Below are 24,432 nucleotides of genomic sequence, written 5' to 3'. Positions count from 1 at the left end.
GTAGGTAGGTAGTATAGTAGTAAGTAAAATGATACCGGTACTCGACTGATTCAAATCTGAATTTAAGATCGATTTGCTGACACCGGTTGTGCTTCATTTATTATCAACATGAGTTTACCTGGTGGCAATCATGCACTATTTGGGCCATGTAGATGTTAGTGTGATGTAAAAAGTTACATTTTACAAATAATATTTACAGTGTTACAAAACTAAATGCGCAAAACAATGAGCCACGGCCAAAATTAAATTTAATCGCAATCGCAACAAATTTCTTGAGGAATTTTTCAGCTAAACATCAAAATTTGATTTTAGTTGGGTTGTGGCAGTCTCAGAGGCGCAGTTCTTACCACTTTATAGCCGGTCCTGCCACGAACGAACCGCAGCATCTCTTGCCATAGTTTATGGTGCTATTACCGGTATATTCACAAAGTCATGTACCAGATTTTAGTTTATCATGCGAATTATATCTACTGAAACCTAACCCCAAATCCATCAAAACTGTATCCACAAGGAAAAGGTTACAACTTACAGACTTACCCAAAATTTTCCACAATCAGACAATACAGCAATAGGGGCAGCCCTGTCATTACAGCCAACATGCCTTGGTTTGTGGCAGCAAAATTTTACCCGCCATTGGTTTTCAATTTGTTGCCGTGGTGCCTGCCTCACGCCATAGTGGCAGTGGCATCTAAAAAGTCTGCCACCGTGCTTCGACCATAGCGGCCATAGTTTGGAAATCCTTGCATGGTTTTGCGGCAGCTTCAGACACCACAAAATACATAGATTGAACTACTCATCGGACCGTATTTGACCCGCGGGCCATAGTTTGCCCATGTCAGACCTATAGTGTGAAAAGTGGGGTTAAGTCTAGTTTAGTACCACAAGTAGCCTACTTCCGGTGGGCGTAGCATAACAAATTTTGTATATGTTATTCCTAACCACCACCTGACTATGTCATTCAAAAATTATGTCACAGACACGTCATAGAGCTTGCCAAAATGCCAAGTATAGCTAGCATAGTCAAAAATGGCATCTGCGCCACCGAACACACTAATGCCAGAGGTCTCTCTCATATCAGGGTTGTTGCGACAAAAAAACGAGAGAAATAGCTTGCTCGATTTCGAGTGAACGTCTGCGCGTTTTGGACGACCATCCATACACTTTGGAGGTATTTATTATGCCACTGTGGCGTCGTAGTGACATAATTTTTGGGTGACATAGTCAGGTGGTGGTCAGGAATGACATATGCAAAAATTTTTGAGCCAGGCCAACTAGAAGTGCATGTGGTACTAAACTATACCAGACCTAAAAAATGTTGGGTTAGCATCGCCAACCAACCTAATATAATTGATACTTGTCATTTAAGTTGCAGTTAAAGTTTTGACGGTGACCCAATCAAACATCTATCCTGTTTCATAAGCAGATGGTTTTATAGACTATATAATTGCATACCCCTATATTCCTATATATACAACAATTCAAAACAATTATGTATACAATCGCTTACTGATAAAAAAATAACTTTATTTTCAAGGTTTAATAAAATATGTCTAATCTACTGTATTGTACTGAATTGTCCGGTAATCTGGTGATCAATACACAGATGTAAAATTGGGCTGCAATAAATGATGAATTTACTAAGCTTGAAAAAATTTTGGAATGAAACTCATTGATAATACTGAATTTAATGTATTGTATAAATACAAGTATTTCTTTGACTTTCATTATTCTGAACTAAATTCGTCATAATTGAAATACTGAATGATGAATGCTGTTACCATTCAACCGAAGAAAACTTCAGGAAAAGGATACAATACGCTTGTGAATGGTGATTGTTCGAGTGATTCTGAAAACGAACAAACAGAAAAGGTAGAGTCAAAAGAGATATTTGAAAATTTGGAAAAAACTGTGCAATGTGTCGATCAAGTCAATAATGGAGATATTGATTACTATAATGATGGTTTAACACCAATGGATACGAGCTCTTGTACTAATTCAAATAGTTCAGAACTTCAAGATGTCTCAAATCAAATCAGCATCAGTTTTGTAAATGACAAGGAAATATGTGAAAAAGCAATGAATGCAGCATTGGCTAATGCAGAAATTGTTAAAAATGCAAGGACTATGCTACCAACCACTTTAGTGGAACGCCAACAGGTCACTGCACTCAACAAGACACAATGTACAAATGCTCCTGGCAGAGCCTTGCGTAAACTGGACCCTCGTAAACTCAATTTAAATCTTGATCTTTTTAATTCAAAAACTCGAAAAAAAGAGAAAGCTAATTCATTGAGTGATAGCCTACCATCCAATCCTATGTCTCTACCTTCTTTGATAGAAACAGATGCAACCTCAAAATCTTGCCAAACAAAATCAGAATTAAAAAATTCTGAATCAAAGCCAAAAAAGGGTAAATCTTCGGAAAATGGTGTCGTCAATTTTACACCAAACAAAGTTCAGGTTCGCCAGCCTGATTCAACATCTAAACAATCATGGTTGCTTCGCCTCTTTGAATCACAGGTATGTACTGCTATTCTAGTGTTGTCATCATTAATGCTAATTACCTCCATCAACTAAACTACTTAATGTGAAATTATTATCTGCCAACCTGGGTTTGATCATACAACAATAGTTTTCTAGATACCATCTTCTTATTGTTTCACAACTAATTTTTGACCTATTTTCTCTTGCTTCTTTCCATCTCATGTTAGGTGAGAATAACTTGAAGAGAGCCTAACTTGATGTTAATTGAACCATTCAGGCATGATTTATTTTGTAGTATAATGTTGAATCCAAAGTTGGAGTGTCAAACCTTATAAAAGTTTTATAGATACAAAAAAAGGATCACGATTGAATTATGCTTTCCCCTAAACTTTAAAAACATCTTTTTGGGACATTATTTTATTACTCAGTACACCAATTTAGTGACAATGTAATCTATTCTGATTTGTTTTATTTGTGAAATATGTTGTCATTGAAAATTATATATATATATTGCAGCTGGAGCCAAGATTACCATAATAGATAGAGCTGGAGCCAGGGCTAACAGAAATTTTAGTGGCTCCAGCTCTTAAACATCCAATTATTTTTTCACATTCGAAAGTTTCAAGTCAAATTTGTGTAATTAAAGTTCAATTTTAAAATTTGAAATCCTAATAGTACGGTGTATCTTTAAATCACGCTCCCACATTGATAGTGGTTGTGTGGAAAAACTCACTGGCTGTTGATCCGAAGTTGGGGGCCAGCGTAATGTAAAATGAAGTTCTGCAGCATGAGCTGGAGCCACAGTTCTAATCTATTTTGGCTCCAGAGCCAATGTGATTTCCGTCCAGAAGTCCAGCTCTGCCCAATACCCACTGACACCAGCAAGCCTCAGTGTTTTTGGATGTGTTATATCTCTGGCTTGACTTCTATATATTAATTAAAACTGCAGGTTTTCGACATGTCGATTGCTCTTCAGTATTTGTTCAAGTCCAAGGAACCTGGTGTACTTGCTTACCTGGGGAATAAGCTCTTCACATTTCCTGAAGAGAAAGTTGATCTTTTCTTGCCCGAACTTTTAGTCATGTATATTCATATGGATCATGATATGAGAGAAGCAATACATCCATACATTGTTGCAAGGTAACTAATGAGGAGATGAATTATTGCCCTACCATCGGGCAAAGTTATCTTAAGTGAAATTGGAAGCTCTGACTCAAAGTGTCTTTCGAACCGCGGAACTCTTTTATATCATTAATTTTTCGCAGAACACCAAATGAAAATTTTTGATTTTGTGAAAACCATCTGAATAACCAATATTCTCGATTAGTTTTAGCATAGGAATGAAATTACAACAAGACCAATAGAGTCGTGAAAGACGTAACAAATTCGAACTGTTTAAATTTTCAAAATCAATATTTTGTAGGCCTACTTAATTATATAAACAGCCCTTAAAAATACTGAACCTAATCCAGTAATATATCCTAACTTTTTCGTAATTGTTTTTTTTATTACGGTACTTCAATTGAAACAAAGTTCCAACGCGAGACCTAGCTTTAGGTAATTTTTTATAATATAAGACAAAATGGCCGCTTGATTCAAACCTAAATTCTGAAAACATGGTAGTAGAATTTGACCAATGATGCCTGACATTACAGAAACGAGTCAATGTTCAGGACCATTCTTGAAAATGGTGTTCAGGCGACTGATTAAATTTTCACTTTCGTTAACATTTTGCTGTTTAGCCATTGTTTCGTAAATAAACTAGGAAGTCCGTTCCTGGGGAAACGTTAATTACACGTGACAGAATCTTTTTAAAAACTAAATTTACCTGCTTGACGGATTTGGATTTCTTTTTGTTATCATAAAATATACCAAAATATATGAAAAAAAATTGGGGGGACGACAATTTGACACGGAATACCTGAAGGTCTCTCACAGAATACCAGTGTTCCGCGGAACAGGTTGATAATCACTCATGTATGTTATATACTGTATATTTAGTCATGGTGCTCTTTGTATGGTAATTTAGTATGAAGGGATGTTTGTTTAAGAGTCTTACTTTTACCTGTCTGTATATAACATATGTTACTTTGTGAAGTATTATTTTGGTGTAAATACTGTAGTTGTTAGACTGTAATTTAGAACGTAAATGAAAAATTTAGTCTAACACTATGCAACTTGCTTTACAGATGTAAAGACAGTGCTGACTTCTCAATAAACTGTGCATGGCTTCTTGGAAGTTTCTCGTGTGCAAATTCATCATCAGCGCCATACAAAAGAATGACGAGAGCTCAAAAACTCAGATCAATGATAATATCTGGTGAACTTGGAAAAAGAACTGGCTTGTCTAGAAATATCATGAACTATTCACCAAAATTTCCAAAAGAAAAAAATATTGATTCTTCAGTTCACAAGTTCAAGAAATCACATAAACGTTCGAAATCTGATGTTTTATCAGGTAAGCAAGATTTCCAATATGCTTAGGTAATGCCAATGCTAGCAATTTTAGTATCAGTTCAAATAATGATACACACATTATTTATAATTGAAATATCGAAATATAAAAGGTCTTGGTTAAAATTGATAATCCTGAATGAATTAAGGTTTATTAGGATTTTGGTAACAAATTTGTTAAGATAATTTGTTTTATTTAAACCAATTTCTTCAATTTAAACTTAATCTTATATATAGAACTGACCTTGAAAACTAAGATTACTTGACCCAATTCTCCTTTTATTAATGCCTAATTGACCTATTTGACAATAGGTCGCTATTATTTCATCCATGTCTATTGTTTGGAGTGCAAATTTATTGAAGATAAAATAAATATTGATTGGGTAATATAGAACATTCAGAGAGTTGAATAATCTTACCAATAGTGTTTTGATTATTTAAACGTTCCTGATATCCTGATGATCTATTATTGATTTTGTAATTTCATATTTTAAATTGTGTAATACAGGAACTTGTATGATTTATATTGAAATTTTCTTTTGGTTGAAATTTCGTGATTGTGGCTTATTTTATTAATAATGTAGATATTTGCTGACTGTTGGGCAAGTTGGTTTAAAATTAGATTGAAATGTTATGGAAAACTGTTGTATAACACTGTTATTACCCGTGTCCAGAAAATTTGTTGCAGGAAATTTCGCCTTAGGAAATCTCGCCATAGGATTTTTGCCGCATTGTAAAAATCGCAAGGGCATTTTGCTGTGAAACAAATACTTGCATAAAAACAGTTTATAGGGTTATGGTATGCTCTTAAATAACGAATCTTTTTCAAATAAGGCGATTTTTCATGCATCGATTTTTCTTATGTGACTGAATTTCCTGCGGCGAGATTTCCTACGCCAAAATTTCCTGTGGTGAATTTTCCTAGAAACCTTATAACAATCTGTACAATTATTTCTTAGTTTACTCTTTTGTTGTGACACCACCACATTTTTTTTATTCATTATTTTTATTTTCATGAAAGGAGCTGGTAATGGAAAAAGCTCAATACCAAGAGCAGGAAGTCAGTGGGATTTATCAACTGGTCATGCTTTTGAATGTAACGAAAAATCTGACATGACAAATAGATTAATGCCTGAGAAAGAGTTTGTTCGTGCACTGCTTGCAATTGGAAAACGACTAACTAATCAGCCAACGAAAGATACTAAAACACACAGGTATTGATTTATCTTAAAGATATTGATTGTCTGGTCCATCCAGATATATTTTTATACGACAATGTGTTGAATACAAAATTGTATCAATAAATACAATACAAAATCAATATCAATCAGCTATAATATAGTCATTTGATCACATAATTATTATTATTAAACAATACATATCTAACAATATTTGATTGATATCAGCTTAATAAAAAATACAGTTCTTCGTAATCTTCTTCTTTTATTTAACCTTCAGTTTTTTAGTTTGATTTTTATTCTCGAGCATAGTATTTTCAATCAGAAATAGATCGAATAATCTTCTTCTATTATTATAATGTGACATGCATTATTTTGACGATTTTACTTTATTATATGCGTATGTATCATTGTAATAGGTCAATATTTTAACCTTTCTCCTTAAAAAAAGATGAGACAGTTGATAACACGAGCTATCAGCTCTTTTATGTTGTTTGTCAGTCATCTCTTTGTGTTTATGTTTAAAATTTGTGGAGAACAAATTTCTGAGGCCAATTCAGCATTCAATGTTTCATTAGGCTACATAATGAGATGATTTATCCTATAATTAATAAAACTAACTGCTCAATTAAATCTGCAAATAATAATTGCGTAATCATCAATTGGAGGGCTATTTGGCAACTTACGGATATTTACATTTCACTTCTCTTTGTTCTAACAGAACAACTTATCATAAACTAGTTAGTAGGCCTACACATCCACCTTTTAGTTTTGTTGAAATTTCATTATAATCATTTCCTGTTTGGCTTATACTTTTGATGACATAGGCAATATCTTACATAAGATATGATAATACATAAATGATGGATAAGGATAATAAAATCATCTTAAGACCTAGTTTGTGATTGTTTATCATCTTTTTAGTAATCAAGATTTAACGCTTTAGGTTGTTTGCAACTCTGCATTTACATAAATTAGCAATTCTCTATAATCAGAAAATGTCTCATTTCTAAATACTTTTTTAACTCAGTCATACCCAGGAATTTAAAGTTATGATAAATTTTTTATAAACAATATCATACTTGTATCTGAACAATGGGTTATTTTTTAAAAGTTGGAATAAATTTTGAGTCAAATTATTGGAATGATTGAAATAAATTTCTGACGAAAAAAAGCAGTTTATAGTTCGATATTTCCATCCAGCAGGATTTCATAGTTAGGATCTGACTCATAGTGTGTGGTCAATATTGCAATTTCCACATTTGTATTTAGGTCAATTGAATGATAAAGATTCATATGGATTGTTGATTTATTGTAGATTTATTATTGCCGAATTGAGATAACTGAATTTCTTGTCTTTAAATTGTATCAAGAATTTGTTACTAAACGGAAATGAAATTCCTTTCATTTTTACAAAATAGGTTGGTTGCAGAATTGCAGTTAATAAACCTGAACTTGCCTGCTAGAGTTTGGTTGCCAATATATCCGTGTCATCATCATGTAGTCAGGATTCCACCTTCGGCTGGAGTGGTTTTAAATTCAAAAGATAAGGTAAATTGGAGGGAATGAAGTAATAAGTCGTAATACTTATTTTAGAACATACTTGCAATTTGCCCCAATGAAAATCAGTATTACAATGGGGTGATGTAACTTTAACTAAAATAACGATAAATAATTTTGCATTTGGTGTGAGTGGTGGGATATATGCTGAACCACGAACATTGAAATCCTTTCAAAAATGTTTCTCCCTGTGTTTCTCAGTAGCAGCTAATTTAATGGTCTGTGATTGTGAAAAAATTTAATCTAAAATATATGAGATTCTGAAGATTTGTTCATGAATAGCTCGCTGTCTGATGTTTCACAGAAGTGAATATTAATTGTATAATATATATTTAGACAAGTTAGGATTTCTCAAATTAGTGTTTACTCTTAACTGAAGCATAATCCAATAATTAACATTCCAGGCACCATATTTAATTTGTGTAGAGGTTTTGGAATGTTCTAACAAAGAAACTGACCCTGTTTCGTCAAAATTACTGGAAAGTTCATTGAGGCTTGCAAAATCGGTGGAAAGTTTGAAAGCCGCCAATTCCATGACTGATGTGCAACTACTTTCAAAATCATCATCTACAAAAGTTCTAGTGGGCACAGAAGCTGTGGCGCATATGGAGGACGGATCAGACAGTAGTGGTTCTAATAACTCTATTGCTGCGATTGGTGTCTTGGATGAAGAAGGTTGGATTTACTAAATTTAATCGATATCCGAGGACAGTTTGATTCCAACTTTAATATTTGAAAAGTTTACGTAAATTGCAATCATTTTATGTCCATACGAGCAATATCTAGAGAAATTGATTAGCCTAATTAACATTAATGATTTGGCATATCTAAGAAGAATATTTTATGTGATAAGCATATCTCGTAATCTGTTATTTGATGACTTAGCCATTGTATATAACAATGATTACATGAATAGTTAAAATAATAATTAATTTTCATGAGGTTTTAAATTATTTGGATGTTGACATTTCTCAGTAACAATATCAGTATTTTATTCAGGCACAGATGACTCAAACGAACATCCAAATGATGAAACTTTGACTGAAAATCAATTTTATAAAGACGAAAACATGGGAACTTTAGAGGAAATTACAAGCCCTATTGATACTATAAATGAGACTGATAGTACTGATAGTGATATCACTGATACAAACGATGAACAGGCTGAGAAAGATGTCAAAAATTATAAGCAAGAACACAAAGCTGCTCATGTTAATGAGGCATTTGAAATGGAATCTGAGGATGCCATGGAGTCACAGACGAATTGTAGAAATAACCAACAAACTATGAGTGAAAATGGTGAATATTCTACGAATCATGAACAGGAAGACGATGATTTGTGGTCTCAGGGAGATATAACTGATCTTGATACTGTTGAGGTAAATTTGTTCATCTGATACTACTTAGAGCAGGGGTCGGCAACTTACGGCCTGCGGGCCCGATCCGGCTTGCCACGCTTCACTGAATTATAGTAACAAATCAACTGTTTTGACGATTATATTCTTTACGTAACAGAATTTATTGTGATACACGTGTAGTCTAAATTATATTATAATCTAACAGGTATGAAATTCACAATTACTCGTTTAATGAGCCTATACTTAATTATGATTAAACAAAATGCGGAAAAGTTGATGCTAAGCCAAAGGGTTCATGGTGCCGAAAATATTCAAATGGGATTTTTCGAGATGATTTTTATTATAAAAAGTATCATCCGTTCGGTCTTCAACTTTCTAAAAATATGTGTGCCCGCCAATGACTTGCAACCCTCAATTTTGGCCCGCGAGAGACAAAAGGTTGCCGTCCCTTGACTTAGAGCTAAAATTGTTTTAGTGCATGCGCAGACAATTTTATTGGTAATTTTTGTTATCTGTCTTCAGTTAAGAGAATACCCTAAAGTTCCTTACACCCTATATTTTATTTTTATTAACATAAATCATAGGCTGTTTCCAGTGACATATTTTGTAAAAATTTACATTCATTCTGGTATTTTTCCAAAAAACGAAAAAATTGGCAAGCAAACCTAGCCCTGCAGTTATACTGATTTACTGTATATCCTCGCATATGGGCTGAATTTAAAGCTTACATGCGAAACAGCGCTTGGTATGCTATGACATCGATAACAGTCTCTGATTGCGTGTTTACGCTATGACCGGAATTTGAGACACTTATTGTTATTAATAAAAGTAAAACATAACAATAATAATTATCATTTTCGATAATTCTCTTCTGCAACCAATTGCTGTGATAGGTGCGTACGACGTGTTACGATTTGTAGGGTCGGTTTTTATGTAAATTTTCATAAATTTACCGTTTTTAGGGGGTTGGCTTATACACGAGGATATACGGTAGCTCACAGAAATGTGCCTATAATTTTGTGACGTTAATCTCCATCTAACCTGTATTTTATATTTTACTATCTACAGTCACCAACCCAACCATCATCAAATAAATTTTCAAGTTCTGTACATGCACAAGAAAATCATATAACGATAAGTAACAGCAATTCTGGCAGTGATTCTATATCGGTGTCTCACTTATCAGTACTATCTATCGATAGTATTGTCAGTAATGATACCCTTAGTGTGGAAAGTCAGGAAATATATGTTGCTGCTGGTGATATAAGGTGAGTCTTTGGAAGATTCTTTATATAAGTGGTTCTCAAAACGAAATGTTCTTCATTTGTTATGGTTTCTGGAAATTTAGGGATGTTTTTTTTTCAGTCATACTGTGAGACTTTAATTCCTCAGAATGATAATTTTTCAAAAGATTGTTTCTGAAATTAAAAATTTAAGATATCACGCTCACTGGCATCCTTTTGCTAGTTTGAGTAAAAGTAGTGGTTTGTATTTCTGAAACACCAGGATTGATTTATTTCACTTCATCAGATTGCTAAGCGTTCTGTATACTAATAAATGGTGAATGGTGCTATGTTTCATACATTGTACTACCCTTTTTCAACCTGGATAATGACACGTAGTGCATTAGGAACAAAATATTGATTTGGCAAATTTTTTTGGTTCTAGGAGAAGACTGCTCGAACGATTGAGAGGGAGAGATTCAAGTTGTTTTATACGAGATCCCGATGATCCATCTGCTGCTGCTCTTAAGGAACCATGGGAATCTAAAGTTCGAAGAATACGTGAGGCCTCACCATACGGACATTTACCTAATTGGAAACTGCTATCAGTTATCATTAAGTGTGGTGATGATTTAAGACAAGAACTCTTAGCTTATCAGGTATTGCATATCAATAAACAAATTTCTTAGAAAAAAATTTTAATTTACTATTTCGTCTTTAACCCTTTCCATGCGGTGGGCACGTGTACGTACCAACGACAAAACTCGCTAGATCGCGGCGGGTACTTTAAATTACCTATTGTTTTATTTAGCAATTGGTCGCAAACTGTTGGTCTAGTTTTTCCAGGTTTTAGTTTATTGATAAGAAGTCTTTTTCAAGATTAACATAAGCGACAGTAAATCTCGCTTTCGTTTACGACGGGAATTTTATTTGCGGCGGAACGAGGGAGTGTTTTTGAAATTTATGCAAATTCCGGTGATTTTGGGGTGGTAAGAGAAGACATATTATCCCTTCCATCTATCAAAGTATTTTGAGTTAGATCACGAAATTGCTACAGCAACATTATGCTATTGTTTGCCAACCACGAAGCTATTTTCTATTTTTTATCACGGTTTCAACTCCCAGGAAAAAGAAATGCCTTTTTTCTATCTGGTTTGTGACTCAGACCACCACTTTTAAAAACCTTTTTTTTTCAATCGCCAATTGCAAGCTCTTTAAATAAGCTTTCCAACGAGCCGTCAGTGGGCAGCAGAGGATCATTAGTTTTTCGTTAGTCGATCGATTAGTTGTGGGGGTATAAATGCATAAAATCGGCATAGCAAATACGATTATTTAATAAAAAATAAAAATCGCATGGAAAGGGTTAACCACATTTTGTGATATTTTTGTCAGATGTTAGTGCAACTAAAAGAAATCTGGGATCTTGAAAGAGTACAGTTGTGGATCAAACCATATCGTATAATGGTCATGTCACAAGATAGTGGAATGATCGAACCTATTATGGATGCTATCTCTATACATCAAGTAAGGAACATCAGTGACAAGTGAAAGCTGTTAAAATCTTACTAAAATAGATGGTTCAGAGGTTTTGTTATTGTTAGAAGTTATCATCAAATAGTCACCAAGATGCCCAGTTGATGGTTAAGTAATAGTTTCCGCTTGCGGAACAGCCATCAATATACCGGATTTCATATCTCGTACTCACTTGAGGTACAAAAGGTTAACGATTTATTAGATGCTTAGCAGTAAATAGGAAATATGCATTAGTATTCTAAGTGGTTCAAGTGTCTCTCTGTCACTGAAATACAGTTGTTCAAATGTACAGCAAGACTCACTTTGAACTGGTATATCTTACAAGTATTTCTGAAGGCTTGTTAAAATTCCAGAATGAATGCTTAGATATGGTCAAAATCATTGCTTAAACTACGCTTATTCACAGGTGAAGAAAAGCAGTCAGTTGTCGCTGCTAAACTATTTCTATCAAGAATTTGGTGGAGCAAATTCTGAAGAGTTTTTAACAGCACAGAGAAATTTTGTTAAGAGTTCAGCTGCTTATAGTGTTGTCTGCTATCTGTTCCAAGTTAAAGATCGGTATGAAAATAACATTTTTACTATCATTTTTTACGTTTTTTTTTCTTTATTTGCGTACAAATCTGATTACATGGAGTGAAAATATAGAAATTTACTGGTCCGAAGTTAACCCAGCAAATATATGATGGATATGGATTTGATATAGCCTCTGTGAAATGTTTGGTAATAAGTGTTTTATGTCTGATTTATCTATACTATTTTGGTTTGCCAAAGATATTTACTGGGTGCGAAACTGAAAAAACTACATCCTTACCTTCATTTAATCGCTATAGTTTTTTCACTGTTCTGTTGTTGATCACTGTTAAAATTGTTTACTCACTTTCAGGCATAATGGAAATATTCTCCTAGATGCAGAAGGTCATATAATCCATATAGACTTCGGATTCATTTTGTCTTCATCTCCCAAAAATTTAGGATTTGAAAGTTCTCCATTCAAACTCACAGAAGAATTTGTTGAGGTACAATTTTTACTGTCGTGTGTTTATTGTAATGGACTAGTGATATGCTTGAATGTGAAAATTCAAGTACAAGGCAGAAATATAGAACATGTGACAGTGAATCCATCATTTTTTCAATTTATTATGCCAAAATAAATGAAAATTTCTCTGTGAGAAGAGGACTAGAATTTATGATTTTCATACAAGTGACATTGACTGAACATAGCTTGATAGAATTATACATAGTTATCTCTCCCAAATTAACATCACTTTTTGATTTTTGTAAAGCATTTACCTCCCGTATGAAAGTTAAGGTACCGTATGTGTTTTCTGATTCACATTCTTCTGTTGCCATTTGGTATTATACTCCCCTGATATTCAATGAACCTTGATGTTTTTCATTTGGTTGTTTTAGCTTAAGTAAGCTTGAGTGTGCGGCTTCATTATGTGAATCCATTTGTCTCCATACCAATGTGGTGCGAATAATCGCTATAAATGGTAGAGTGTTGTAATCAGTTGCTACTTGTAACGTATATCAAAAGAAATTAATGTTATTTGCATTTTCTCTCATTTAGTTCAAAAAAGTATCTTTTATACAAGTATTATATATATACAGATTCCATTAACCGGTCATCACAATGCACAACTAGGGGTTACTTCATGCTGCAATTATTGAAAAACAATTTTGTTTCTCGCAGGTGATGGGGGGACTGGATGGTGATATGTTCGCTTATTATAAAATATTGATTTTACAAGGACTGATAGCAGCAAGAAAACATATGGAAAAAATTATACAGCTTGTTGAAATAATGTCAGCAGGTATGAACATAGATGCCATATTTCTTTCTATGAGAAACTGGATAAAATAAATATATTAAAGGTGCAAAGATGCTCCAAACCTCATTGATGTAGTCCATGACTTTGAGTTTCAATGCTCTCATTCCTTTGTGATTACAGAAGTCAAGCTCATGAACTGAAATTCATAGTTAATAAATTCTTGATACCTTATATAAAGGAAACTATCCAAGGTCACTTTGTGAAATAATGAACAAGACAAGCAATATACACTTGCAGAAATTGCCCAGCAGTTTTAATGTGAATGTAACAAGAAATAGAAATAGCCTACATCGTGTGAATAAATTTATTAGTAGAAAAGGGACAAAACTTAATACTAGTATAATTTTGGTTTGTGTATTGTTATCTATTCTGCAGGACCGTCGCTAACATGTTTACAAGGCATCAGCACAATAAAAGCACTTCGAGAAAGATTTCACATGTCATTAACAGAAGACCAATTACACGAACTTGTTGATTATATGGTAGAGGGATCAATGCGTTCATGGACAACAAAACTTTATGACGGTTTTCAATATTTAACAAATGGTATTGCTCACTGATCAAGATTGGGTCTTTGTGAACTTTTTCGTAACCCTTTTAACAGAATATGATAGTATGAGGAGTTCGTGCCAACAATTTTAAATGTTTCTTCTGTATTATTTCTGTATGTTGGCTTCAAAATATTTCACACTTGTTTTGTAATAGACATAACATATTTTTATATGTATGTGTTTGATATTTTTGAGATGTATTGATGTTTTTGTTCAGCAGCTAACTTGTGGATTCTGTATTTAAATTTCATGACTTTTGAGCAGGAGATCTATTTTATATCCAGTCATGTATTGGTCATTCCCAAATTGTCTGAGCGATCTACATTGGTGATTTATGTTCATTCAAATGAAAATTTCTAAATATATTCATACATTATATGTTTTGTGGTACAGTGCTATGTAAATATTTGGCAAATTATAAAAATTACACGAGTAATGTAATAATGAATCATTAAAAACATTCTGACTATAAGAAAAAGGTTTTATATGATTTAAGTATCGTTTTCATTCAAAATCCTAAATTTAGAAAATGACAGTTTGTTTGTAACTTCAGTAGTATGGTGCACATTTTGACAAAGTGATAATAAGCGCCAAACTAATAAGAAGCAAAACTATAGGTTTTGCCAATGTGGATGTAGTCGGGGGAAAGCCAAAATCAAACATTTACTATTCTGAAGACATTTTCATTTACTGTTATCAAATAGTTTAGGGAAATTTGAACAAATAATTATAAATTCATAGAAATAAATTGTTGAATAGTTGAGCTAAACATTTTTTTGATTGATTTTCTATTGCTATTAATTAATTGAAAGCTACTTTTATTTGTGACAGAGATTCAACAGGGATCTACGTTAAGTTGTCATATTTCTATTGAAATAGCTTGTATTGGTTTATGATATTAATTTAATGAACTTAAGACACAATTTTGAATAAAATACAATAAATTCTTATAGGTGTGAGTATGTATTTTTATGATTTGATAAGACATGTAAACTTTTTCTTCATGAAACGCCATGTGCTATATCATTTAATGTTAAGAGTTCACTTGTGAATGAAATTCTTTTCGAATGCTTGAAGCTAGTTCATGTTGTGCATTTGTTCCCTGGTATTTAAATATGTTGCTGTTACCTGTTTTTTTATATTTTTCAGCCAAAATTTGTTCATATTTACATAATATTATAATCTTCGCTTTCAATGCACGACATGAGTATTTTGATAAAAATCTTGATATTTTCATTCCGTGAAACTTCAAATCATCCATGTTACTAATTGTTCCATTTGTGAATATCAGGAAGCAAATTTTATCTTAGATTTAAATACATTAGTTTCTTGTAATGAGATATGGTTGGTTAACAACCATGCTGCTTCCTGGATTTTGGATTTTATTAATCTATTTTTAAAATCCAGACTTCGACACATTCTTGTGCTGTCACTACAAACGTTATGATTCATCATTAAACTACCTGATTACCATTTACACGACTTTTTTTAATTCTCTGATAAACTAATCGATTATTTTATGTGTATACTTCTACATGATTTTTATTCTCTTTATCATTTGCCATTGCAATGTAACACGATTTGTTTGATATTATTGTTCTTTACTGGTTCTACGTATCATTGTTCGATCATATTTCTTGCAACCTTTAGTGGTCGAAATTGTACCAATTTATTTCTTTGTATGTTCATCAGCTACCAGGATATAGGGTGGTTCAACTTGTTTTTTAGAAATAGCTACCATCCACGAATTCAAATTTTTTATATCTTAGAAATATGTCGTGCATTTTGAACCTAAATATCTTTACTCTCATAATTTGAAAAGTTGTAGAATGAGTCTGAAAAACTAAAACCTACACTGGGTGAAAAGTAATATCTAATTAACATCTAATTTTATTTGTTTGGCATGACTAATGATGAATTCTATTTTATAAATTCCCCATCAGTCGCCGTCTTAATGTTTGTCAATATGTGCCTGATTATTACGAGAGAAGTGTGGGCTGATTTTGAATTTCTTAATAACTCAATGAACTTATGTATCTAACAACTGTGCGAATTTACTATCTATTTATATTTTATGGTGGCATCATTGTCAATACCTATTAAAAGTGTGATCTGAATATTTGTAGAATTGTTATCCAATGTCACAGAATTACTGGAGTTGGAAGGACCAAAAAAGATGTTCGGTTTTTTTTAGAAAGATTTTTTATTGTATTGTTTTCAATTTGTGAAATCAGAATTGCTAGTATGTTAATAATACGGTAAATCATATGTTGTTACATGATTTATCCATTTATAGTATGGCATTTTGTCTATGTTCAATTTCCTCCCTATGTGTTGTAACAGTTATTATCCATAAAAAGGTAGCCAAAGTTTGCGGCATTGCTGTGTTCACTCAATGCCCAGAATTCAGATATCTTCCATTTATCTTATTGTTACAAGTAGAGATTTGAGAAATAATATATTTTGATTTATCACAAAACTTTAAATACTCGCAAAGAGTATTATGATATTGCCCCTGTTCCATCGCCCATTTTGTTGGTTTTCTGCTGCATAAAAAAAATCCCAATTCAAAGACGGAAACCTTGTGGCGGTTAGTTAGCTTACAACTAATATCAGTCGGCGCTAAGCAGGTATAGGTGAGTTGTCTGTCACGGACCATAATAACCAATCCGGAATCTTGGGTCTTCTGACTTATTTACACAGTAGCAAAACCATATCTGTGACAATGACGAGCACGCCAAGATTTGGCTGAAATCTATCTGTGACGATGGCGAGCACGGCGACGGATTTAGTTGAAGTGACGTCAACTTCTGAGGATTGGAGAATGGGACGGATCCGAAGTGCGTTACCCTTGCGCATTCAAGAACTGTGTTTCGGCGGACCATAACCACATCTTCTAGAGAGGTGCAACGCAATATAAAGGAAGGTTGGTAAGGGTGAGACTGAGGTGTCTTTATCCAGTAATCCGTCAGAGATGGTCAATGTATAGTTGACCGTGACCTATGGTATGGACCATTATAATATTGCCAAAATTAAAAACTTTCGGGTTGATGCCTTTGTTCGGGTCGCGTTTTCCTTCTTTGCACTGATTGGCTGATGAGATGGGCATCCGGTGGTAATGGCAGACGTAAATATTTCATAAGTTTTTTTGTTAAATACGTTTGCACACCCACGTTCCGTTTGAGTGAGTTCGATATTGCAGGTGAAAATGTTTCTTTTGGTAGAAATACTCCGTGTGGTACAAGTTGCAGCAATGTTTGGGAAATGAAATTGTGGTTGAAGCTAGCTGGACTTTTGTGACCGGTTTTTGGATATGGAATTGATTGTATTGACTTCAGTGGTGGAGCCCTTTAGTCATAGGATAGGATAGGATTTACATATTTATCCCGGGGGAGAGGAAAGCCGATAAGACGGCTTATCCATATGGCGAACCACGGCCTCTCGTCCGGTTACCATTCCAAGTCGGGTATGGGATTAGTTTTTTACTAGAACCAAATAGAACCCAATTGTGTGTGGCAAATATGAGCTAGTAACCGTTGCATATCGGAGGTGGAACCATGTTCGGAATAGTGAATTCAAGGTTTGCCCCTAGTACTGGATATGATGAACGCGTGGATCAGAAAAGAAACTGTCAGTTCTATTTTTGCTTACTCCCATATTTATTTCATAATTATGGCAGGGTTTTTTGAGAATAAACGGGCCATGATGTCCGTGTTTTTGTTTTGTTCTTATTTTGTATGATTACCCCTTATTTAATGCTGTTTTGTCGGGTCTGAGCTTTTCAGTTATGTCTGCTGCTTTCGATGTTTTAAGTGTGGAGTTGCCGTATCAATAAATGACAAATCCGAAATATTGGGTCTTTTGATCTAACCAATGACATTTAACAACATGATGCGCAACTTCGGCATTTTTGTCCGAAGATCGTATTCGATAGCACGCTCCAATGCACATACTTGACGAGACGAAAACGAGCGGATGTGTGCTGCTTTCAAGGCGTAGCACAAATGGTGTTCGTGCCTGCTTTGACAGTTGTTGTCAATTTTAATAATATTTTGGAAAATTGAAGGTAAAAAGAAATCGGAAAAAGGTAAGGTAAATTTTATTGTTGTATATCACACCAATGACATTAAACAACATGATAGGCAACTCTGACGTCACTCCATAAGGCTACAGGCGAAAGATTGTATTTCATGATACGCTCCAATGCACATATTTCTCGTCGCCTTTCGCGTCCGTTTTCCATGCATCGTAGATAGGTTTGTTTAGATTTAGGAATTTAGCTCATAGCCAACTAATTAATATTATCTTCTATGCGGTAGGTTGCAGGGCTTAATTCAACTTGCAGCCTTACCGACCACCTGACGATGCTCATTTAGTTTGGCTCGAGCAAGTCTTCTTGAAATGCTTTAGGCCGCGAGCCGAGGCCATGAAAAACGCCTAGAAAGTGAGTTTCGTAGCGCACATCAGGTAACTACCTGAAAATGATTTTAAAATGTTCCTTAAAAATGTAGTAACAAATATTGCCTTGTTCCCACTTCCAAAAGTTGCACGTTTTACGGAAAAGACGCTTTTACTACAAGAAATCTGTGCTACGATCTGTCCTATATTCTCTACATTTTCGACAATGAACAATGACTTCTGCATGACGTAACAATTGAATCGAATCAGCTGTTAGCGAGCGGATGAATATTAGTTATTACTGCTCGACCTTGCGTTGAGTTGGGCAGCCTTTCCATAGCCCTGTTTAGTTATTATTAGTTAAGTTATGCTAAGACGTTGTTGAAAAATGTATAAGTAGATAGATAGATAGATAGAAGTTTATTCATCATCCAGTCATTAGCCAATAAATCAAACACAAACAACAACATACGATAGGTAAAAGAAGAATAAATCGACTAACAACGGAATTGATAGGGGGTTGGAAGGACCATACGGTCACTAAATCGAAACAACTCTCCTGGCATAAAAAAGGTTGACAGATTACATTTTATATTATACCAATTATAAAACATTTTAACTTGTTGTAACTAACAATTGAGCAACAAGAGTAATGTGACACATATTGAGACGAATTTAAAATAGAAGCGGCAAGAAAAAGCGTTTAGTTTTATATCACACAAAATAAAAACGTACAAGTAGAAAAGTTATGAATCAGTACTTATTCAGAAAAGACTGGAAATACTTCTTGGAAAAAACATTAAAACTGGGAATTTCCTTTAGGATTTCGTTAATATCGTTCCAAATTCTCACACCCTGGTACTTTATGGAATTTTGGGCCCGCGAGGATGAAAATCGTGGTACAAATAATCCTCCCTTTCGAGATGAACGAGTACCATATGTATGTGCATTTTTTGTTGTAACAAAATATTGTTGTATTACGCGAGGGGCAGTGCTATTTACCGCTTGATACATGAGCCTTCCCATTTCATAAAAATATAGATCTTTTATTTTAAGAATACCAAGGATTTTGTAATAACTACTCAAATTTGCCCAGCGTGGCACCCCGCAGATGGCTCGAATTGCTTTATTTTGGATTAGCTGTAATTTGTTAAGACTGGTTTTGTCACAACAACCCCAAGTTACGATACCATACAGAATACAAGAATGAAATAATGAATAGTAAATGATTTTTAAAGCATGCAATGTCAAATAGTGTCTAAGTTTGAACATAATCCCAGTCACTCTTGATAACTTGCTATATAGATATTCAGTATGAGCATGCCATTTAAATTTGTTGTCAATAATTATCCCAAGATATTTCATGCATGACACTTCAATTAACATTTTAACACCAAATGATACATGGAAAGCTTTACTTATATTTTTTTGGTGAGAAAGCATATAGGTCGATTTAGAATAATTTACAGTCAATTTATTTGCTCTCATCCAGGCATCCACTTTGCTTATTTCATTATTTATGAGAATTTGAAGAGTATGAGGGCAGTGGTGGCTTTTAGCAATACATGTGTCATCAGCAAACATTCTGGTGTCACTATTGGTAGCGTTATTTAAATCATTAACATAGATTATAAAAAGTAAAGGCCCCAAAATTGAGCCCTGTGGAACTCCGCAAGATATTGGGAGATATTGTGAAGTTGTGGAATCTAATTTGACATATTGACTTCGCTGCCACAGGTAGCTAGTCAGTAATTTACCAGCAACACCACGAATACCATACATGGACAGTTTGGTTAGCAAAATAGAATGATTTACAGTATCGAAAGCTTTCGATAAGTCAAGAAAAACATTACAATTAATTTTATTGTTCTCTAAGTCATCCATAGCAGATGTCATGATATCAAGCACGGCATGGGTGGTACTACAGCCCTCACGGAAACCAAATTGATAGTCACTTATAACATTGTGCTTGTCAAAAAATAGTTTTACGCGTGTGTAAATCAAACGTTCAAAAATTTTGGAAATGGAGGAGAGTACAGAAATGGGACGATAATTTGACAAAACTTTACGATCTCCAGCTTTGTGGAGTGGTGTTACTCTGGCAATTTTAAAAATTGATGGAAAAATCCCATTTTTTATACACAAAGAAAACAGACTTGCTAAGTAGGGAGATATAATATCAGCTGTAAACTTAATGAATTTTGGTGGAATATTATCAGGCCCAATAGCCTTGTTTATATTAATTTTGGTTAGTTCAGCTAATAGTTCATTTTCACTCACTGGTTCCAGATAAACGGTACTTTTGACCTGCCTTTGCACATAGTGTTTGAAAACATCAGAATTCGGAAGCTTGGACGAAAGAGAATTTCCAATAGACACAAAATAGTTGTTGAAACAATTGGTTATTTCCAATGGATTTTTAACAATGGAACCATTTCCATTTAGAATTTCTTCAGGGAAAGATAAATTCCTTTTGGGCGAGATTAAGGACTTTATTGTCTTCCAAGTTTCCTTTGAATTAGATTTGCTTTCTTTAAATTTGTTTGTATAATATACTCGCTTTGCTTCTTCAATAGAACGCTGAACAGTTTTGGCATATTTCTTATAGTGAGCTTTTTGGTCCAATGAACCAGAGATGAAGTGAGACTTGTACAAAGAATTCCTGTGATTGATTGATTTGAGTAGATTATGACTGAGCCATGGTTTTGACAGCAGTGTCATCTGCTTACGACTCAACTTGCGAATTGGTGCATGTTTGTCAATTAAGCGTTTGAACGTATCTATAAATTCTGCACTAAGTTGTTCAAGCTGTGATGGAGTTGAATTTTCATCTGGCAGTATGGAAAAGTTGTCGAAGACTTCACTTCTGAAGTTATCCAAATTAAAATTTTTCATACAATGTTTTCTAGGTCTTTTTGAATTTTTATCAAGAGTGTTCATTTTGCTCAGACAAAATACAGGGAAATGGTCGGAAATATCGCTCAATAATATTCCTGGTACAAGATTGGCATTAAGACAATTTGTGTAAATATGATCAATTAGGGTCGATGAAGTGTCTGTCACTCTAGTTGGTTGGCAAATTAATTGAAACGAGAAATTTGATTGAAGCATGTTCACATAATCAAGAATATTCTTGCTATTTGACTGCAGCAAATTGATATTCATATCTCCCAAAATATAATAATGACAGTTTTTTCGATTTAGCGAACACAACATTTCATCCATGAATTCCAAGAACTTCACGTTATCTTGTCTAGGATGCCTGTACACTGACCCTAGTATTACAGATTTGTTTGATTGTTTTTGTTCCAATTCCAGCCAAATACTTTCATAATCCAAGCTTTCTTGACCTGGGAAGTTCAAAATATTATATTTCTTATTTTCAAGGATATAGAATCCCACACCACCAGCATTGGTCCTGGAATTAATATTCACAAAATTGTAGTGTGGAAGCTGAATGTTCAAAGTAGAATGGTCGGTGAGCTTTGTCTCAGTTATAGCAATTGCAGTTGGAAGATGACTGAATTGACATAACAAACTCTGAAGTGAGTCAACATTCTTCTGCAAAGATCTGACATTCATATGTATTAAGAAAAACCGCTTTGATGTTAAGATACTGTTAACATCTTCAACTGTCATATATTCAGATACATTTCTATTCGGATACACATTATTTGGTTCATCAGATAAATATGATGATAGTGAATCCTTAGTTAGAACACAGTTGAAAGCCTTTCAAGACATGTCCATTTATCCACCAAAGTGAACAAGAATATAAAAGCAGCAAGGTAATGGTGTATACTCCCCAAAAAGAAAATCTGAACTTGATAACTTTTGCTTTTCTGTTGAAACATATACAATGCATATGCAATTTTAACAAATCTTTAGAAGACTTTTCTGATTCATCACTTTAAGAACTCTTGCCTTAGGAGTTTTGCGTACCAATATATCACCATTATTTGTCCATATAAACTTGTAGCCATTGGATTTTACCAGGCTTTTTGCTTCTTTGAATAGAGCTCTCCTTTGTTTTGTTAGATTTTCTCGAATAGATAAGTACCAAGCATCTCCTGCATTATTCTTAAATTGCTTCTGTATATTTTTTCGGCCGCTGAAAATTTTGTCACGAAGATTCACATCAAAAAACTTGACCATGATAATTGGGGGATAAATGGACTTGTCAGAAATTTTCAATCTATAAGAATTTTCAATGGATGATGGCTTTATTTCTACACCAGCCATTTTAGCAACATCCTTCACAATCACCATAGTGTTTTCATTCTGCATAACAGGATAGCCATGTATTTCAAGGAGATTTCTCCTGTTTGACTGATCCATCTCATCTATTGTTTGTCTGTATTGTTGTTCATTCTTTTGAAATTCAGATATATTTTGCTTCAGAAGATTTATATCAGACTGGCAGTCATCCATTAGCTTTTGCAGTTTATTTATCTTACATTCCTGTTCTTTGAATTCATTCATTACATATTCTTGTGAGGAAATGATATCTGTTAGGATGACTTTGGTCTGTGAATCCTGAGACTTTGTGACTTGTTCAACATCCATCAATTTTCTACAGTTGATTTCTACCAATGCTTTGATTTCATTTTTCAGCATCTGCATAATGTCCTTCTTCAGGCCTTCAACTAATGAGGAAAATTGTGGAGTACTACACCAAGTGTCCCCGAAAGTTTTTTCAAAAACTGATGTTGTTGATTCAGATCGCTGAGCAAAACAAATGTTGTCTTCACTTTTAGCCACATTCATCATGAAGTCAATTACAACAAAATAGTATATAAATTATTTCAATAGTAACCTTAATCAAACCTTAATCAAATAGCGAATAATGTAAGAATAATAATGTAATAATAATGTAATGTAAGTAAGTTATTAAACACTTGTAGATCCTTACAACGGATATGGGCCGTGAGACGAAGCCTTGAAAACGCCCAGAAAATGAGTTTCGTAGCGCACATCTGGTAACTGAATAAATTCTCCAGTTTATTGTGAAAATGAACATACTGAACGCATTACAGCTTGTTCCACAATCCTGATGCGAAATTGAATATAAGAGGTTTCCGGAAATTCAATAACCATAAGTTCACAACACATACATAAGAACTATGCAATTCGAGAGCCCTACAGCACACTAACACAAATGTATTCCTGTAATGTTTTGCCTGATCAAAATCGGACTTCCTCAGTCAATCATAATTTATTAGGTAGATTATGAAAAATATGGCATACGTGTAACAAACAACAAAAAATATATTAATTATGTGACAGGAGTGGCGAGTGACCTCGAAAGCAGCGACACCAACAACGCTGATTCACATTAGCGAATAAATTTTATGTAATAACCACAAGCAGTTTACAACAAGAAGAGCATAAAAAGCTACATCCATTTTATAGAAGCTATCAAACGGATTTATTTTTAAGGAATGAAGTCACAAATAACATCGTGAGCACGAAAACACAAATAAATCAGTTATTTCTCACTTAGAAATTTACCAGAAAAGTCAAGAAAATTGTATAATATGTACATAACATAGTGAACAGAAATATTACAATTAATCTTTTTTTAGTTTATGTGGGTATGTATTTGAACAAAGGCAATATTATTTCTAGAAACAGGACTACGACACTAACAAATGTTTGAAAAAAAATAAAATAAATGATACCTATTAAAAATCAACTGCAATATCTAATTCACTTTCTTCTGAATTGTTTTCGAAATCCACTATCTTGAAAATCGACTTTTCCTCTGTAAGTGTACTGTGATTTTGCAGTCAATACAAAAATCTGTGCAATTTAAGTTGATTTTGGCACACTTGCATAAATTATTTTGACTATTTTTTTTA

General features: G+C 33.8%; 1 protein-coding gene across 1 annotated transcript; it reads left to right on the top strand.

Annotated features, from left to right (window-relative positions):
- The first annotated feature begins 1,516 nt into the window (after positions 1-1,516).
- On the top strand, positions 1,517-16,454 carry LOC120337381 (phosphatidylinositol 4-kinase beta-like). The gene is made up of 14 exons (XM_039405143.2): positions 1,517-2,520; positions 3,434-3,624; positions 4,674-4,942; positions 5,960-6,152; positions 7,538-7,667; positions 8,081-8,351; positions 8,676-9,055; positions 10,103-10,302; positions 10,703-10,916; positions 11,650-11,781; positions 12,197-12,348; positions 12,674-12,806; positions 13,484-13,604; positions 13,998-16,454. Exons 1-14 carry the CDS (start codon positions 1,762-1,764, stop codon positions 14,180-14,182), a joined length of 3,330 nt encoding a protein of 1,109 aa, XP_039261077.2. The 5' UTR covers positions 1,517-1,761; the 3' UTR covers positions 14,183-16,454.
- Positions 16,455-24,432: the final 7,978 nt, after the last annotated feature.

This window comes from Styela clava, chromosome 1 (genome assembly GCF_964204865.1).
Source record: "Styela clava chromosome 1, kaStyClav1.hap1.2, whole genome shotgun sequence".
In the NCBI taxonomy this organism is placed as follows: domain Eukaryota; kingdom Metazoa; phylum Chordata; class Ascidiacea; order Stolidobranchia; family Styelidae; genus Styela; species Styela clava.
The sequence above is the reverse complement of the archived record's forward strand: the minus strand, read 5'-3'. Positions and strand labels throughout refer to the sequence as shown.

What these genes read in the sequence shown, in the direction of transcription:
- LOC120337381 (XM_039405143.2), top strand. Translation starts at nt 1,762, where the DNA reads ATGATGAATGCTGTTACCATTCAACCGAAGAAAACTTCAGGAAAAGGA. An exon ending in TTCGCCTCTTTGAATCACAG is followed by an intron (nt 2,521 to 3,433) that starts GTATGTACTGCT and finishes TTAAAACTGCAG; the next exon opens with GTTTTCGACATGTCGATTGC. An exon ending in TGGTGTCTTGGATGAAGAAG is followed by an intron (nt 8,352 to 8,675) that starts GTTGGATTTACT and finishes TATTTTATTCAG; the next exon opens with GCACAGATGACTCAAACGAA.